Genomic DNA, 18,551 nt, shown 5'->3' with positions numbered 1-18,551 from the left:
GCATCAAGTTGTTGCATCATAATTTATGTAATTCTTCTAATACTGTTGCACACAGGTTCACCGTTTTTTACTTTTATAGCTAATGCTTTGTACATAAAATAGCTATTTTTTTCTTCTGCATAATTATTTAAGGTGAATTCCCAGAAGAATTACTGGCTCAGCAGGACTGATTTCTATGTACACAGGTCTGGTGTTCTTCATTATACTGGTATTGACTTCTTCAGTGTAAGCTATACAGTGACAGAAAATCTGCAGATTCCATTAAGCTTTATTGTCTTTTCAGTTCCTTTTCAAATTAGCACTGAAAAGAGAAGGAAATTAAGATTTGAGATTAAGTAGAGAAGAAAACTTACATGATCTGGTTCCAGCTGGCAGTGTCGAGCCAAGGCATGAAGAAGCCTTTGAATATAAGCTTTGAAGATGCCATGAATAACTTCATCGTTAGTTTTGTACAAATGCTCCCCTAGTCGGTACCAAAAGTTAAAGGAAATTTCTACTACCTATTAAATTAAAAGAGAAAGGATGGTTTATTTGAATCAGAAAAGGAATGGAGTACGAAGACAGTTTTATTATTACTAAGGCCATATAGGAAAGATATGTAAGTATGAGCGGAACTAGTTAAGAAATCACCTTTTCTCCAGCAGATTTATTATTATCCTCCCAAATTATCTTCCTGTCTTAAGTCCAAAACTCTATTTAGGATGACAGGCTTTACATTCCCTGTTTAGCCCCGAGGTTACTTCTCCAACAGTATACTGGATTTTAAATTGAGAGAAACGGATACAGAAATGGAAGTCCCTTTAAAAGTATTTCTTTCCAAATTATGAAATTATTCAATTTTATTTCTGAGGTTAGAACACTTTTTACCAGACAAGCCATCTGCAAATACCTGAACATACCACAGCCTATCTTATATACGGCACTGTTTAAAGGAGTGATAATTACTAGGTGGTATTATATTTCCTACCAAAAATGTTTTGAGTTTCAACAAAATCTAGATCTCCATGAGATTATGTCAAACAAACATTATATTTTATGTGATCACAGAAAAAGGACTGAGAATCACAGGGCTACTGTACCCCTTCCTGAGAGGGGCCCTATCATCCTTTTCCCATCAAGAATCCAAAATAGAGCTATTTAAATAAAGCTAACCCAGCTTGAAAATTCTATAACAGGTGCCTTGAGGTTCCTATACCAGTCAGCCCAGTTAACCAGGTAAGAAAATAGAAAAGAATTCTAAGCAGAAGTCTAAATATAATTTTTTTAAAAAATTCAATACAGAGGAAATTCCCACCTTACTTTAATTAAAAATAAAACTACAATTTCCCACAAATAAAAAGATGGACAGGAGACAATGGAATATAGATAATGTGCAATATTCAACTGGAGAATAATGACTTTAGCACAGCATAAAATACTACCTCATACTGAGGATGTCCTGCACAGATAAGAAGCAGTTCCAGAGTTCGTAGGTCCCCAAGGCCTTGGCCTGGAGTACAAACAATTTTTTCAAGAAAAGTTTCACATAGTTCAGTGAAAATACGGCAGTAATTCAGAACTCTGTAGATGAAAGAGAAACGAGAGTACCAAGTCAGAAATTTGGATGTTATGTGTACATACTCACAGACACAGTTAATCAAATAAATAAAAGTATCCTCAGCCTAAGAGACACAGTGATTATCTGCTATACTGTATCACAATCTCTGTAACAGCAACCTTTCCTTAAATCATATACTTTTAAACATATAAGTAAATGACTCCTCTGTCAGTTCAATTCTCAATTACTAAAACATTTGAATAAAATTCCCTTCAAATCACACCTGATACTTGAAAGTTCATCTGTTATTTTTAAGAGACTAACTTTTTTCTTTGGGGGGGAGGTAATTAGGTTTATTTATGTATTTTAAGATTATTATTTTTTTTTTTTTAGTGCAGATACTGGGGATTGAACCCAGGACTTTGTGCATGTTAAGCACGTACTCTACCACTAAGCTATACCCTCCCCCAAGAGTCTTACCTTTTGTATTGTGAAAAATTACTATTCTCCATCATCACAACCTCTCCCTCTGCATCCAATGTGCCACTCTAGGTCAGATGAGAATAGCAAAGCATCTTGAGGATGCAGTGTATATATTTATAGAGTCACGAAGAATCACAAAGGAGAGATGAGTAATAAAAGGTGACTTAACACCAGACTATATGTGAACCCAGGGCTACTGCCTTTAATAATTACTCACTTGTCTAAGTCTTCGCGTGCCACAGCCATATGATATGCAGTCTCCAATGTAAGAACTCCTTGAAAAAGTTGCATGGCTAATGGCAAGTTGGTTTCCACATTCTCAATGGCATAGAGAGCTGAGCACACACAGTCTGAAGCAGCTTCATGTAAGTTGGATGAGGTCTTATCCTGTTGCTGAGAGATAGCAGGAATAGGGAAGACGTATGATCATTAAGCTATAATCCAAGTAAGAGGAATGCAATTATAGTCTGTTTCTGAATATGTACTTTAAATGCATAACAACCTGATAGTCATGGCCTTCAATGAGACAATATCCATCATCTTCCTAGTCCTATTTCTGACAATTTCCCTATACATCAAGCACGTCAGCCTTTTGTACCTCAATCATGGTCACACGACTTCTAAAATCTATGTTTTCTTCCATACTAGTCCCTCCAAATAGAATGCCATGTGCTCCCTGCTCTATTCAGTCTGTGAAAATCTTCTCTATCTTTTTTCTGATATTCTACTATCTAAAATGAAAGGCTCCAACAAGTATAAAGGACCCATACCTAACACATCATCATGATATTTCAGAATACCAAAGTTAAACAGAGATTCTTAAAGCTCCTGGGGAGGAGAGGAGAAAGTAACTTTGAAAGGAGCAAAAATCAGTTCATCCGTCTTCTCATTAGCAATGATGCATGTCAGTATACAAGAAAGCAAGGCCTTGGAAATTCTGAAGGAAAATATTGAATCTAGAGCTTTATACTTAGCTAAACCATCGATCAAGAATGAAATAAAAAAATTTCTCCAGAATGCATGCAAAAACTCAATATTTATTTCCCACATGTCCTTCTGAGGAAGGTATTTGAGAAGGTTCCAAAAAAGAGTTAATCTAATCCAGAAGCACAGTAAAAAGCAGCCCCAGGATGATAGCTGGGGAGCAGATCAAAAGAGCAAGTGATAATAAATTAGAAGGTTCAAGGAGGGAGGCCTCCAGGGTTTCTATTTAGGAGAGTACGGTTGAGAGGTTGGATAAATTTAGTGAAGGTATACTGATCTTTTGTGAATAATAAAAAACAAGGACATTTAGAATCTTCAGGGTGGAAACAGCTATAAAAGCAGGGCTGGGAAAACACAAAGACACAAAGTATCCATTAGATTATTCTTAGATTGATTGCCGGTAAATTCAAAAATATTCATTTTATCACTGTTTTAAAGTTAAATAAATGTTCAAATTTATTCTTTTCTATATATCAAGTATTTTTTTTTAAATACTTAAAAAAACTATAGGGAAAAAAGCTATATAATAAGGTCATGGTCAAGGCATAAAGCAAACTAAAATATAGCATGATTTCAAACCACTGTATGAATGTATGAACAGTAATATATTTGACCCTGATTCCAGAAACACTCTTAAGTGGCAGAGGACTGGTCCTGACACTGGATCAGTAGAGAAGATAATATAATCCTGGTACATTAGCTTGTTCCTTGCCCCAATCTCAGTTCCCAGAAGTCACCACTGTTTTAAGTTTGAAATGTATGCTAGACTGTGCTCCATTCATATTTAATATTTATAAACTTTCAACAAAAGTGAGACTTAAATTTTTTAATACTGACTATTCTTCACACAACTTGGTAAAATGAGAATCAAAATTACCATTATCGAGGTACAGCATCAGTAGACATGGAGACAAAGACAATGACTAGCAAAACAACTATTAGCATCCTAACTTTCCTCAGTTTTATCTTCTGAGGCAAAAATGATAGCAGAAATACACTAATGGTACAATGCCAAAAATGTCTCCTTGAAGGATGTGCTTTCCATTTCTTTCTTTCATTCAGTCATATCAACCTAGTGTCATGCTACCACCTTCTAAATAATAGTGCACCAGTGTAAAACCAGTATACACAGAGTTTCCATACTAACACGTCCTCATGGAAGGAAAACCACCAGGGAGAAAGAGACGAAGTCACTCCCACTTCCAAAGACCTATTTAATATTCCTGCTTGAAATAGCGCTTTCTTATTTTAAAAACTTGTCTTATTCCATGTACTCATATACCCCTATCTAACAAGACACAGGAATGTAGTACTAGGCACTATTACTTTTAAAGTTTAAGAAAGAAATGCACAAGTATATAAAAAGACATTACTTCTTATTCTATTAATCTAAAAACCTGAACTTCAATGTATACATTCCTATACATACCATGTTTAAGCAAATTATCTCAGCTACAAAGATAATATTCTGATCTGAAATTGTCTCAAAGACCCAATAACCATTATTAGAAATATACAACTTAATATTTTTAAAATAAGGAAACAGAGACCAATGGCTTTTTGTTACTTGAATTTTAATATGTAAATCATGGATCTATATAATAAAGGCTGCTTTCCTCTTAAACCTAACTACATTCTACTCTGAATATTAAAACTAATACCTTAATTTGGTACTTGGCAACAAGGAGGGGACAGTGCTGCTTTCTTACCATACACCTTCCATTCACTCTGCAAAGATCTGAAAACACTCATATCCCAGAAGGGCAGTTACTGTAAGTGACTATGTGACAGAAATAAAAGCCACTTCATAACCAAAGTCATTACTTACCAAAACCTCAAAAAGGAGCGCAAGTAACTTATTGTTAGCCATGAAGTTACTGTCCAAAACTCCTAAGTTAAACCAACTTCCCAAACAGCGAAAGACCTTCATAAGCATTTTCTCATCTGTTCCTGCTTTTTCTACACAAGTCATCTGCAAAGAAAAAGTTACAACAAACAATGTCAATCTTTACATTTAAACCATTATTATCATCACTTTACAGATGTAATAATGAGAAGGATAATAATAACACCTAGCTGTTAAAAGTGCTTTTTAAGTGCCAGACACCGTTTGAACACTCTTAATTCATTTAATCCCCACGAAAACTCTATAGGTAACTATTATTATTATTTTTACTTTCTCAACTAGGAAGCTGAGGTACAGAGAACTTATAGACTTGTTCAAAGATAGATATGTTTTAGAAACTATGTTTCTTAGATTCCACTTCCACATTAATGTAACTTATCAATAGAATTGTCTTCAATACTCATCATCTCAGACATTAAAAAAATGAAATTTTGTCATTCGCAACAACCATGGATGGACCTGGAGAAGGTATTATGCTTAGTGAAATAAGTCAGACAGAGAAAGAAAAATACTATATGTTATCACTTACATGAGGAATCTAAAAAATGAAACGAATGAATATAACAAAACAGACTCATAGATACAGAGAACAAACTAGTGGTTACCACTGGGGAGGAAGGGAGGGGATGGGGCAAGACAAAGATAGGAAATTACGATGTTAAACTATGTATAAAATAAATACGCAACAAGGATATATTGCATAGCCAGGGAAGATAGCCAATATTTTATACTAACTTTAAATGGAGTATAATCTATAAAAAATTTGAATCACTGTTATACACCTGAAAATAATACTGTAAATCAACTATAACTCAATAAAAAATAATAAACAAAATAAATAGTACTCATCTATACATTTGATTTTACGGAACAGAAATAAGCTAGTGATACTATTGCATATTTCCACATGAAAAGCTGGTATTTCAGCTTCAGCACTGGAACCCTAGCAAATATACCATCCCACATAAAGTGATACTACTGTAAATATGGTAATTTGCTACAAAAGAAAGAAAACAAAAAGTCAGACTAAAACTCACCATTGTTTCTCTTTGCAAACTGTTTTTGTGATGTATACTTTTCCCAAAGTAAAGTGTAATGCAACACTATGGATAAAGAATGTTTTTGCAGGCAATAGGTTAGAAATATCTTAACTGCCATGTGGTTTAGAAGGCACAGGAGTGGGGTGTGTGGAATGTAATGCCACAGTGATCTAAATGCTGACAAGTGGACCTCCAAATAGCCATGGTCCCCCTATGTCTGCAGTATCAGGTAATAATAATATATACTTATTAATTAGTCTGAATTTCATTGAACTGAATTAAAATGAAGGAAGAAAAAAAGAAATGATTCGAGTAAATTCATGGCAATCACATACCCACACCCACACCCACACCCACAAACACACACATATCAATCTTTGAAGCTCTTGATGTAAATTGATTACACAATTGCTTGGCCTCCTAAATGACATTTCAGGAAGGCACGATGGTTACAAATGGAAGGGCTTGATTATACATTCTAACTACTGACTAATACTTTAGGATGGAATTTTGGAAAAACCCTACATCTAAAACTAGTTGCTCTGAAGAGAAGAAATTCTGTTAATTAAATCAAACGTCATAAAGCTTCAGAACCAAGAGTTGCCTTCAGTTTCTCTTTGAGAATTGTATTATTAAAAACTCTGTCTCTTAAGACCTCAAAAGCTAAAAGATAAATACCAGAAGAGCTCACCAGTAAAAAAAAAAAAAAAATACAGCAGAGGTAAATAATAAAATGATCCTGAATTAATAAAATGGTGAATAAATGGAGAAAAACATTAGAGGCCAGGCTCAGTTCAAGAGCAAGAATACCAATATTTTAAAAAATGTTAAGTTCAATACAATGTTTAGGAGTGAGTCCATTTGAACAGACCACAGAAGAATAATACTGACAAGAAAATAAGAGAATAGAACCATTAAAGAGAATGTGGGGGAACTGAATGAAAAAAATGGAAAAGGTTCTAAGAGGCCTTTGGTGTCTGCTATTACAGCCAAATACCTATTTTTCTTAGCAACTGTGAACTAACTTCATCCTCTAGGTTCTATTTATAACATGACAAGCAACATGATAGAATTATAGACCTTATTAAGCACCACAAGGATGTATTTTTCAGATTTCACGACGATAAATCAAGCTATCACCTATTGTCAATTATTATGAAGTACTAAGTCAAGCCCAAGTGGCCGTGGCACTTGACCACTGTGGCAGTAATGATTACAAAGAATATAGTGGCAACTGGATTCTTCTGAGTTCATTTGAGTGCTTACAAAAAGAAAATGGCAAACTCAGGTTCATTAACTCAGTTCAAGTCACATATGAGAACTAGAGAGCTTCCACTTCCACAACAGCTCTAAATGAAGCTCTTACATTTTTGTAGCTGTAGGGCTAATATTGCTGAAACTCATATACAAATGTAATTATGTGGCTTGCTAAATTACAGACAATTTGAATTTACAGTCTCACCAAGTTTCTCATGTGAAAGTTAGGAAACTGGTAAGAATGGACTACTGAAACTTGGAATGGAGACATCCAGTTGGACCCTAATGAAACTGATAATCCTAAAACCTCAAGTCACTTTGAGTCTCCCTTACCAGTGGAAGTAGCCTGCCTTCCAGTATCTAAGACTAGCCTTCCACAGTTTGAAAGCCCTGAAATCACCTCATCTGAGACAGATGCTTTGAAAGAGGATGCCTATTCTCTTCAACACCTATCACACCCATCTCCTGTACCACTCACATCCAGGGTCAAATCTCAGTATGTTCTAGGGGACAGGTACATACAGGAGGAAACAATTATACATTAAGAGAATCGTAAAGCTTTGCTAATATGTATCTGAAGAAACCTGGGAAACTTGTGGGAGTGTATTCTAAAGGTGTTAGACCAAGGAAGGGTGGAATATAACACTAGATTGAGCCAAACTCACTGATACTAGTATACTTCCTAGAGATTCTGGATTTAATAAGCCTCTGGGAATAGGAATATCATAGTGCAGTTATCTAGGATTTTGGAGGAAATCTATGCCCTCTTCTGCAGGTTAACTATTCTCATTTTAAGAAGCAGCTTCCAGCTTGCTACTGGGCCTTGGTAGAGACTGAACATCTATCCTTGAGACATCAGGTCATCATGTGGTCTGAGCTCCTCATCATGAACTGAGTACAGTCTCAACTACCTAGCCATAGGTTGGGCATGCAGAGCAGCAACTTGTCATCAAATGGAAAAGATATACAAGAAGACTGAGTACAGGAAGATTTGGAATGTATAACAAACTTACAAGAGCATGTGGTACAGATTCCTTTAACACCCCCTCTTCTTGCACTGATTCACTGCCTACAACCCATGCCTGTGGCCTCCTGGGGTGTTCCTCAAAACCAGATAACTGATGAAGAAAAAACTCAAGTCTGGATTACAGATGGGTCTGCACAATATGCTGGTACCACCTGAAGGTGGACAGCTGCAGCATTAAAGGCCCACTCAGTAGTGAAGGCCAGTGCTGAAGAAAAGCCCTCCTAGTGGGCATAACTCCAAGCAGTGTTTATGGTTGTCCACCATGTTTGGAATGACCAGAAATATGGATCTCCAATTATTCAGGGACATTTATTGATCATTTGGATGGATGACAAGGGATTGGGAAGAATCATGATTGGAAGATTGGTGACAAGGATGTCTGAGGAAGCGGTATATGAATGGTATATAAATGGGCACAGACTGTGAACATATTTCTGTCCCTTGTGAATACCCACCACAGGGCATCCAGTTCTGGAGACTGGAAGTCCAAAATCAAAGTACCCACAGATCCAGTATCTGCTGAGGACCTGCTTCTTGATTCACAAACAACTGTCTTTTTGCTGTCTTCACATGGCATAAGAGTGAAGGGAATTACCTGGGGTTTCTTTTATATGGGCACTAATCCCATTCATGAGAGCTCCATTCTCATGACCTAATCACCCCAAAGGTCCCACCTTCAATACCATTACCTTGAGGGTTAGGATTTCAATATATGAATTTTGGAGACACAAATATTCAGCCTAATAGCAGCAGGGAAAAAATGAAACGAATTGTGAAGAAAGCCTAGATACCAATTACAGCCTTATAACTATATAAATAAGAGCTGTATAGTACCTTTGCATATTTCCTATTTGTTTGTTATGTCATTGTGCTGGAGTTTAAATCTGTGTAAAAGAGTACATATGGAAGCTGAGTTAGTCAAATGGGAAGACTGTGGCCAATTATACACTTATTGCCTCTCAGCTCCAAATTCACCCTTTTAAGACTACTCTGTAAAAATGGATCTGGGACCTTAAAACATTTTTTCCTGTGCCAACTGGCGTTAACTTTTTGTCGGAAGGACACTAGAGAGAAAGTGCACAAGGAAAACAGTTTTGCTTCCTGATTTCAATGTGCTCACTTAGTAGCCTTCTGCAGAATGTGCAGCTTCTCCAGCCCCAGACTCCTAGCTTCTCTGGTGTCCAGCTCTTGTAGTGCACTGGCCAGCAGTTTCTCTAGCATTCCCCACCCACTATCACTGTTTTATAGCAAAGTGCTTCTGGCCCCTAAAGAATGTACAACTTCTTCTCTAGCACCAGATTCAGTGCACTCAGCTTCTCCAGTGCCTGCAGTGTACAGTGTCCAGTAGCTTCCCCTGGTATTCCCACAAGCAGGCAATGTTGTGGCAGAGTACCTGTGGGAGACATCTTCCCTAACTACTTTCTTGGGCTTTCTGGAAAGCAGATTTCTAGCAGGCTGAGAGGACAGATTTTCAGCAGCATGCAGCACCACAATGACTTCTTTATCATGGCTATGTTATCACCAACAGGGTCTGGATCTCAGCCCTCAGAAGGCGGTTTCTCTTCCTTCCTTGGAAACAATCTCAGCCTTGAAGTTAACACCTGCTCCTTGTATCTGTTTTATTTCTATATTCTTTACAGCTTTCTTTACCTCTTACTAGACAATTCCCCATTCTATAAATGCCTGTTATAGTTTAACATTCTTTATATTAAACAGTCCCAACAAATTACTAAGTGGTTTCTCTCTCCTGACTGGACTCTAATGGATACTAAAAGGAACCAAGGATTCTAGATCTGGGATAAGGAAATAAGATGAATACTAGTCATCTTTTTGTGTTAGGAAGTAAAGAGGTGCTCAGTGGCCAGAGTTATGACATTTTAAGCATCAGAAGAATAATTTAAGTGGAGACCCTGAATCAGTGAAAATCCAGTGGGCCCATAATACTCCATAAAAAGAAAGCCAGAAAAAAAAAGTAACATTTAAGGCATCTTTAAAGCAAATTCTTATAATGAAAACAGGAAATTTAAAAATTAAGACTTATCCTGTCTTTCTAGTAGGAACTCAGAAGAATGCTAACTAATATACATGTAGAAGGAAAAACAGAATTAGCAAAACATTATTTTGCAAACTACAATGAAAATTTTAAGGCAAGGATTACTAACTAGAATCTAAAACCATCAGGAAAAAGATTCATAGAATCACACAACGGTAAAATAAACTGCCATCATACAAATTGCATTATATTACAAGGGTGAAAACATATTTTACATATGGAAGAATCAGACTTTCATCATCCTAATCCAGTCAATCCTAGCATCATTAACGGAAGGAAAACCAAAAAGTATTTATTTTCCAAAAAAATGCAGCATAAAGTATCTAAAATGTATTTAGCCAAAAATGTTTAACCTTTTAAAAGTAATCCATGATAAGTCCTGCAGAAAATGATTTGAGTGACTATTTTCTCAATTATCCCATGGATAGTATACAGTTAGGACCGTTATTGATACATAGGAGAAAATTCATGACATACAACGGATGCTTTAGGGCATTTAAGGCTTAATTCTCTTGAGGAATCTCTACTGAGCAGGGCTGCTTTAGATTTAATTTTCAGTTAGAGGAATTACGGATAAAAGAAAAACAAATGAAATGAAACAAAGACAAGGTAACAGAAAATCCAAAAAGAAAGATGTCTTATAAAACAACTGGTCTCTTCAACAAATCAGTGACATTTTGAAAAAGGAAGGGGAACAGGGACTGTGATTAAGTCACAATAACTTGATAAAAAGCAGGGTTCTAGACTGGATACTGATTTGGGAAAAGGCTGTAAAAGTTATTTTAGAACCAACTCAGGAATATGGTCTAGATAATTTTTACTTATATTAGATAATATAAAAATTTACTGAAGTGGAAAGATGAAGCTGGATGACTAGAAACACAGGCTGCAGAAGGGTAGGTAGAGTACATTCTCACTTGGATTTTAAAAATCTGCACATATGTTCACAAAGGTTACGTACTAAAGGATTAATAGTGTCATCTCAGATGGTTTGAATGTAATTTGTTTATCTGTATTTTCTAATTTTCTATTACACTATTTCTTTAAGATAAATGTTTAACTGAAAAATACATTTAACTTAAAAATTCACTGGAAAATTGTTCTTTTAAGACCAAGCTGAACAGAATTTTAAACAAAATTTTGTTTTTTCAAATAAAAAGTTCAGTTATGCTGAACTACTGAAACAAATTCATAAAAAATGATCTACTATAACTACACTGTTGAGAAAATTGACCTGGACTATAATGACCTAAAAATGAGATATGGGCTAGGTAATCAGTTTAATACCATCTAGTAGTTCAGCAATCAGCACATATTTTAGGCTTTGTAGACCATGTGTATCTGTGAAACCTACTCAATTCTGCCATTTTAGCCCAAAATTACGGACACAGACAACATGTAACTGAATGGGCATGGCTGTGTACCAATAAAACTTGAGTTACAAAACTGGGTGACAAACCCATGGGTCGTAAATTGATCCACCCTGGTCTAGAGCATTAAAATTTCCACCTAATCAAAAAGGATGTTATCACATTTAACTCTTTTTTAAAAGATGGTGTAGTATTAGCTAATCTATAACTGTGATACCACTCTAAGGTCAAGTAAACATCTGTACCACCACCCTATCAAAATCTCAATTTATCCTTAAGAGAGGATCTTTTCCTTAAGAAAAGTAAACTTATACACACTTCCCTTAGCACAGTCCTTGATCAAGAGCCTACAGTTTGTAGCATGAAGTAGAAGAGCAAGGAATACGTAATCTGAAGGCCTGAGTTCAAATTCTGAATTAGCAGTTGTATACTTCTAAAGTCTTCTTCTCATTCATAAAATGGAGATAACATCACCCTCGCAGTATTACTTAGAAGCTCAAAAAGTATAGTTTTTGAAAGTATTTTTAGCTGTAAAGTGTTATATAAATGCCACAGTATTATCATCACCACATTTTGCTAAGAAAGCTATTTCACAAAGATGCAACTGAATTAAAAAATAGCCATCAAGGCTTTTTGTCCCTAGGCAGCAGTTTTGTACTTCAAACATACTCACCAATAGAGATACCACTGTACTAGAATAAAAGGCCAAATCTTCTATTATTTCTGTACGCCGGTTAGCTCCAATTCGTAAGGAACGACTATGTACTTCTTCAGGTAACACTGTAAGGATCTCCAGCAGAAAAGGCAGAGAAGTTACATCATTGCTATATCTAGAAAAGAAAAGAGAGATATAAGTTATTTAGAGTTCAACAATACAGAATTACATAACAACAGCCATCAGAATAACTTAAGACAACAAAAGCAGAATTATCACTACTGTTAAAGGGGATAAAAAATAGATACAATTCTTTGGAAAGGCATCTAGAATTCAAAATTTCAACCTGTATAATAATCTTTGACCCAGCAATTCCATTCCCAGAAGTCTCTCTCTCAAAAAATCCCACATATACATGCAAAGTATACAAAGATGTGCACTGCAGTACTTTTTTATAAAAACAGTAAAAATACTGGGAAAATATAAAGGTCATCCATAATTAGACAAAATTTAGAAGTTACAAGCATTACACAGTAGAACATACGTAGCCATTATAATGAATGTATCTCTATGTCATAACATAAAAAGATGTCTACAATGTATTAAGTGAAAAAAGTATATATAAAAAGCTAAAGATCTAATCTGTTCTTAGAAACGATAATTAGTACATACATAAAAACTAAAAAAATGTACAGTATACTTATATGTATTTACATGTAATATAATGTATATGTGCAGTCAAACTAATAATTCTACATAACAAAACTGGAAGAAAAAAAATTTTTTTAAGTATATGAAAGATGTTATTACATGTGACTGAAAAAATACATAGGTATATGCATATTAATATATATGCATTTACTTATTTTAAAATGCTTAAAGGGAAGTCTAGAGGGCGACACTGCCAATCATCAATAGTGTAGCTTATGAAATAGCTTATGGAATAGGAAGATGGGAAGGTATTTACTTTTTACTTTGAAAGCTTCCATACTGCTAGAATTTTTTCAAGGAGCATGTGTTATTATTCTTAATAAAAAGTTTCTTAAAACAAAAAAAATCCATATAAAGGCTTTAATGATACACTATAGTTGGTAAAAAGGACATTCACTGTGTTCAAAAATAATTTCCTAACCAAATGCCAAAATGCAAGCAAATACCAAGCTTATCTTGCCTTGCCAACACCATGAGGAAATGCTCCTCATGGTCAAAGCAGCAAGCTCCATATATCTAAAAATAATACTGTTCCTTTTACAGACGTGAAATAAACCCCAACTAGTATGAGTACATATAGTCATAACTTTCAATTTAATATAATTTTAAACATTCTGACAATATTTTTATAAAACTGCTGATGTGTCAGTTAGTGAGAGTGATCCATAGACAATGAAAGACTGTTGCAGTTAATTCAAGAAGTGTGTGTGTGTGTATAAATTATGAGAGTCTTTTATGTCCCACATGATATATTTCTGTATTTAAATTTTAAATGATTTTCTTTTAATCTAACAAAGGTTAATGATAAATAATCCTATGTTAAGAGTTTGGGGAAACAGTACAAACGTCTGGCTATTACTAACAAATTTCTCTGTGTAGGTTAATGGTAATTCCAAATGCTAGCATAGAGTCAATACAAATTACTTACTTTTCCACCAATGTCTGTACACACCCCTTCCAGGAAGGCATCTGTAGGGCAAGGTCTGCTATTGCTAAAGCCAGCTGAATAAAAAGAGAGATTAAATAAATGAATAGACAGATGAACAGTAACAGGGTTACCATCAATACTAACTGGAAAGCAAAGAAACTAAATTTCTTCCAAACAGTATGACAACTAAGACTGATACTACCCTCCTCTCTCACCCTCACAACTATATACCATGTATAAATTCTTCTGGACTAACTGCAAATTACTGGGATTTAAATGCTAACCTTAAAAAATGAAAAACCAAACCAAACCAAACCAAACCAAAAAATCAACAAAAAGAAGTCAGAAAGAACAGACTATAGACTTTTCTCAGAATATATTAATACTTACTTTTATTTGGCAATACCATAGAACTTCATGGACAGATAAATTATACTTTGCCAAAAAAAAGCCAAAGCTACTGACAAAGTCAGCCCTTTGACTCACTCCTCAAGTAATGGATTGCCATTTCCCTCCTCTTTTCACTTCCCATCTTGAAGCCTTATGCAAAAGCCTCCTTCTTCTTCACGGGCACTTCTATGCCAGGCAAAGAACACACGTGAGTATGTTTTCACTGAAGCTTCAGTTTTCCTTTCTAATGTATTTTCCTGTCTAAGGGGGGAAGGCCAGATGCTCTAGTTCATCATTTCATTCACAAGACTTCTACTAGTCAATCAGTCTAGAAAGGACTTTTTAAAAAGGCAACTATGCAGACCTGTGACCCAGAACAGTACTTTATCATCTATAGTTTTAACAGCGGGAGCCGGGGCGCGGGGTGGGTGCTGAGGCTAGCACATCCCTGCCTGTAAACACCTACACTCACCTCCCACCTCCCCCACTTCTGGTATTTAAGTTAGTTTGAAATCAAATGAATTCTAAGATTAGTACAAAAGATTTAAATTTTTATCTTCTATCTACTTATAAGAATATAGCAATGAATGTGTAATAAAGTTGTTAACATTACTTCACATGGCCTAGCAATGTCAATCAAAATTAACTTGATAAATCCAAGTGGACTTAAAAATTTCCCTAATGAGAAGCACAGGATTTACCTGCGTTACAATGACAGGTGACAAGTCTTTCAAGTTCTGGATATGGGTTAGTAATGAGTCCCGTAAAGAGGCATGAGAGTCTGTGGGGAGCTCATAAAATGAGGTCTGAATCTTCATCTTCATGGTCTGTGCAGCAAAATAGCATGATTCCACATCCTGTCGGATCTGTAACAATTGGTCTGAAATCTCCCATGCATGAACCTGAAAGCAGATCAGACAAAAATGTCTTTAAAACTACTTTTCTAAACAATTTGAATGCCATATAACCTCGATACATATATAAATTTATTTAGATCAAAGTAGAATGAAAGAAAAACCTGACAGGCTAAATTATCCACTAATTCAGCCAAAACTTCCAATAATATACATTTATAGGCCATGTTCAACAAAAGTATTACCTAAAATCTTCTGATTCTAGGAAGGCATCAAAGCTATCAATTGAATAAATAGATCTAATCTTGCTGATTAGAATTATTAATTGTATGGAACATAAAGAAAAATGACCCAAAAGTTTCTACTAAAAGTAAAATGTACACTGTACAGCTTCCAACCCAATCTATAGGTTGGATGTGTCTTCTCTTTTTCACTTAAAATAAGTAAACTTTGTTCACTCTGAGAATTGAGTCTGGAAGCTATTTTAATATATTTCTAAATATGAGATATATTTCATATTGGTCTCAATAGGCCTATATTTCAATCTTTAGTTCCTGATTAACACAGCAGAAAAACTATCTCACATACTTCAATTATTTTCTAATGTTTTTATATCTGACAAAGTGCTATAGATGCTATTAAAATCACTTTCACAGGAGCATCTATGGAAATAATAAATAGAAAAAAACATAAAATCTGGTCTCTAACAGTTAATCTATAAAAAAGGGAGTCCTATCTTGAAAGATAACTTTGGGAACAAACTTGTGCAGTACACAGCAGGCAACGAATTAACAACTGATACATTCTAATCCAATTCTACATCAAACTGCCTCTTCATGGGAGCAGGCTAAAATGGGCTGGCAATATGGACTGAAAAATTTTTTTCAATCCCAATTCAGGAACTGAGCCAAATGTGAAGACATACAGTAACATAGATTTACCTACTCAATTTCTTAAGAAAATAGAGCACTTCACGAGTAATACCAATGATTCTTCAAGATCTGTCCAAAAATAAATAGGAAATCAAGGAAGAGAAACAGGCAAAATAAATGGCCTGTACAACTTCCCAACGTAAACTGAAAAGAGAACCTAAAACTCACAATGATAGCCTTATTGACATAAAACTCTACTTTCAATCAAATTGGTGAAAAATAAGCATGAAACATTAACTTCCTTGTGGATAAAATGTATTTTATTAACTTTTTGTACTTTTACCCCTAGCTTAACATCACAAAAAAACTTCCATAGTTTTAGCCATTCATTTATCTATCTAGTAACCAAGCACATCTATGATTTAATATATCATCAAAATATATTTTGCTCAAAGGATATTTTTAAAAATAATAGCAAATACAAAGCCTTAGTATCACCATAAATGCCTCATAAAAACAGAGCAATTAAACAGCAAAATGAAAGTACTATGGAAGTTAACACCAAAACTAGGTATTACATAGTAATCTCCAAGAACCCCAAAATATAAGTGAATGGGGACAAACCAGTGACATCTATTAAGATCCGAGGACTTCCAACTTCCATGAAAGTGGCAGAGGGAAACAACAGGGTATCTAATGTATCTAAGAACAGAGAACACCAAAAGAGCCAACAGGGATTCACCAGAACGTACAGGGGGCCAATCTGAGGACTATAGTTGAAAACAGAAAAGGTTTTGCCCAATCCAAAAGCAAATGAGTAAAAGAGGCCTACGTAAGGTCTAAGGAGATGGAATAGTCTAGCCTCCATAAATTCTTAAAACTGAAAAGCCAGGACAGAGTCCCAAATTTAGGAGAAATTGTTGTGAAAAGAATCAAAATTAGACAGGATAAGTACAACAGAGACAAAGAGAAGGAGAAAGTAACAAAGCTAGCAAATCTTAGAAATCAAACCACGTATTTGTAAATATTATCTCAAAACAGCAGGAAAGGAAGCTCTATGAAGTTGGAAATACTATCCCTAACTACGCCTCCTTCTAAAAATTCAAAAAAACTGATTTCATAAAAAATAAGCCATTGAGGTCAAATGCCGTGTGTGTGTGTGTGTACAGAGAGAGAGAGAGAAAAAAAAAAAAAGAATAATGAGAATAGCATCTCTACAAGGACAGCAGGCCAGAAAAACATTTTAAAAACTAGCCTAAAGTCCAAAGGACATAGGAGCCACCTGAAAAATCTCCCAATGGCCAAAGATAGAAAACTGTAGTAACAAATTATAATAGTACTGGATTATAATTAAAAAATAAAATAAATATCTATGAGTCCATACTGATGTGAATAACAATTGAATAAATAACTGGGAAGAAGTTATTTGTAGGATATGACATCTTTTTTACAGAAGAATGCTACTTAATAAATGTAGGAATGAGGGAAATAGAAAATCACCATTAGAACACCACAGAAATAACTGCTACCAGCAAGATTCATGGATAAATGATAAAATATATCAAACTATCTTCCCAAAATATTTATTGGTTACTGTGGTGGTTTTAATATATGTCCACAAAGTCTTTAACACTTTTCATTAACAACTCAGACTACTCTGCTAGAGAGACACCATGGAGACTCTGCTGGAGAGACAATGTAAAGACATCTAAGACTACTTGGAAAGCAACTGGAGCCCAGCTAAGTCCAGTCATCCAGCTATTCCTATCAGAGTGTCAGGTATGTAAATGAAGCCATTTTATAATCCCAAGACCAGCCCATCCACCACATGGATGTCTCATGGAGCAGAATCATTCACAGAGCCTTGCTTGCATTTGCTCAAATTCATGACCTAAAAAGTTATGAGATACAATGAAACATTTTTTGTTTTAAGTCACTAAATTTGAGGATAATTTGTTTCACAGTAGTAGATCATGAGGATAGACAGTTAGATACTGCATGCATCCTGCTGAAAGATCAGAATACCACAATGACAAGAGAATCAATGTGTCTCATTAAACCTCTGGATCCAACTAGCAATTTGCAGGAAATACAGAGGGAAATAGAACTGCATCGTAACTATGTAATCAACAAAATCCAGACTGTAGGGAAACTCAACATGTCAAACAGCCTAGATTCTTCAAAAGTAATGTATACAGGGAGAGAGAGAACCTGTAGAAAAAGACACTCAAAAGACATATTTTAATTCACCAAGTTATAAATTTGTTTTGTGTGATTTTTCTGTATCGGTTTAAAAAACAAAATATAACAACAAAACAAACAAAAAAACTCCAATATTGCCTATTAAATTAAACTAGTATGAAGTGTTTCTCCCAAGTGAAATCTAACTTGTCAACCCACCAGGTCAGAACCTTGGTCACAGAGAAAAAAAATGTGACAATGAATATATATATGTTCATGTATGACTGAAAAATTGTACTCTAC

The 18,551-nt window shown here is 35.0% G+C and overlaps 1 protein-coding gene across 2 annotated transcripts in view; it reads right to left on the bottom strand.

The window, feature by feature from the left end:
• The window catches only part of TNPO3 (transportin 3), an 82,853-nt gene that overhangs the window by 37,407 nt on the left and 26,895 nt on the right, over window positions 1-18,551 (bottom strand). For both annotated transcript variants that reach the window (XM_031674184.2, XM_015237618.3), the window contains 7 exons: window positions 15,043-15,243; window positions 13,952-14,025; window positions 12,331-12,487; window positions 4,833-4,976; window positions 2,238-2,413; window positions 1,422-1,560; window positions 354-500 (listed from right to left, as the gene is read on the bottom strand). In XM_031674184.2, coding sequence (XP_031530044.1) covers window positions 354-500; window positions 1,422-1,560; window positions 2,238-2,413; window positions 4,833-4,976; window positions 12,331-12,487; window positions 13,952-14,025; window positions 15,043-15,165 — 960 coding nt within the window. In that variant the 5' untranslated portion in view covers window positions 15,166-15,243. The remainder of the gene's footprint in view (window positions 1-353; window positions 501-1,421; window positions 1,561-2,237; window positions 2,414-4,832; window positions 4,977-12,330; window positions 12,488-13,951; window positions 14,026-15,042; window positions 15,244-18,551) is intronic.

The sequence above is a fragment of the Vicugna pacos genome, chromosome 7, assembly GCF_048564905.1.
Source record: "Vicugna pacos chromosome 7, VicPac4, whole genome shotgun sequence".
NCBI lineage: Eukaryota > Metazoa > Chordata > Mammalia > Artiodactyla > Camelidae > Vicugna > Vicugna pacos.
The sequence above is the reverse complement of the archived record's forward strand: the minus strand, read 5'-3'. Positions and strand labels throughout refer to the sequence as shown.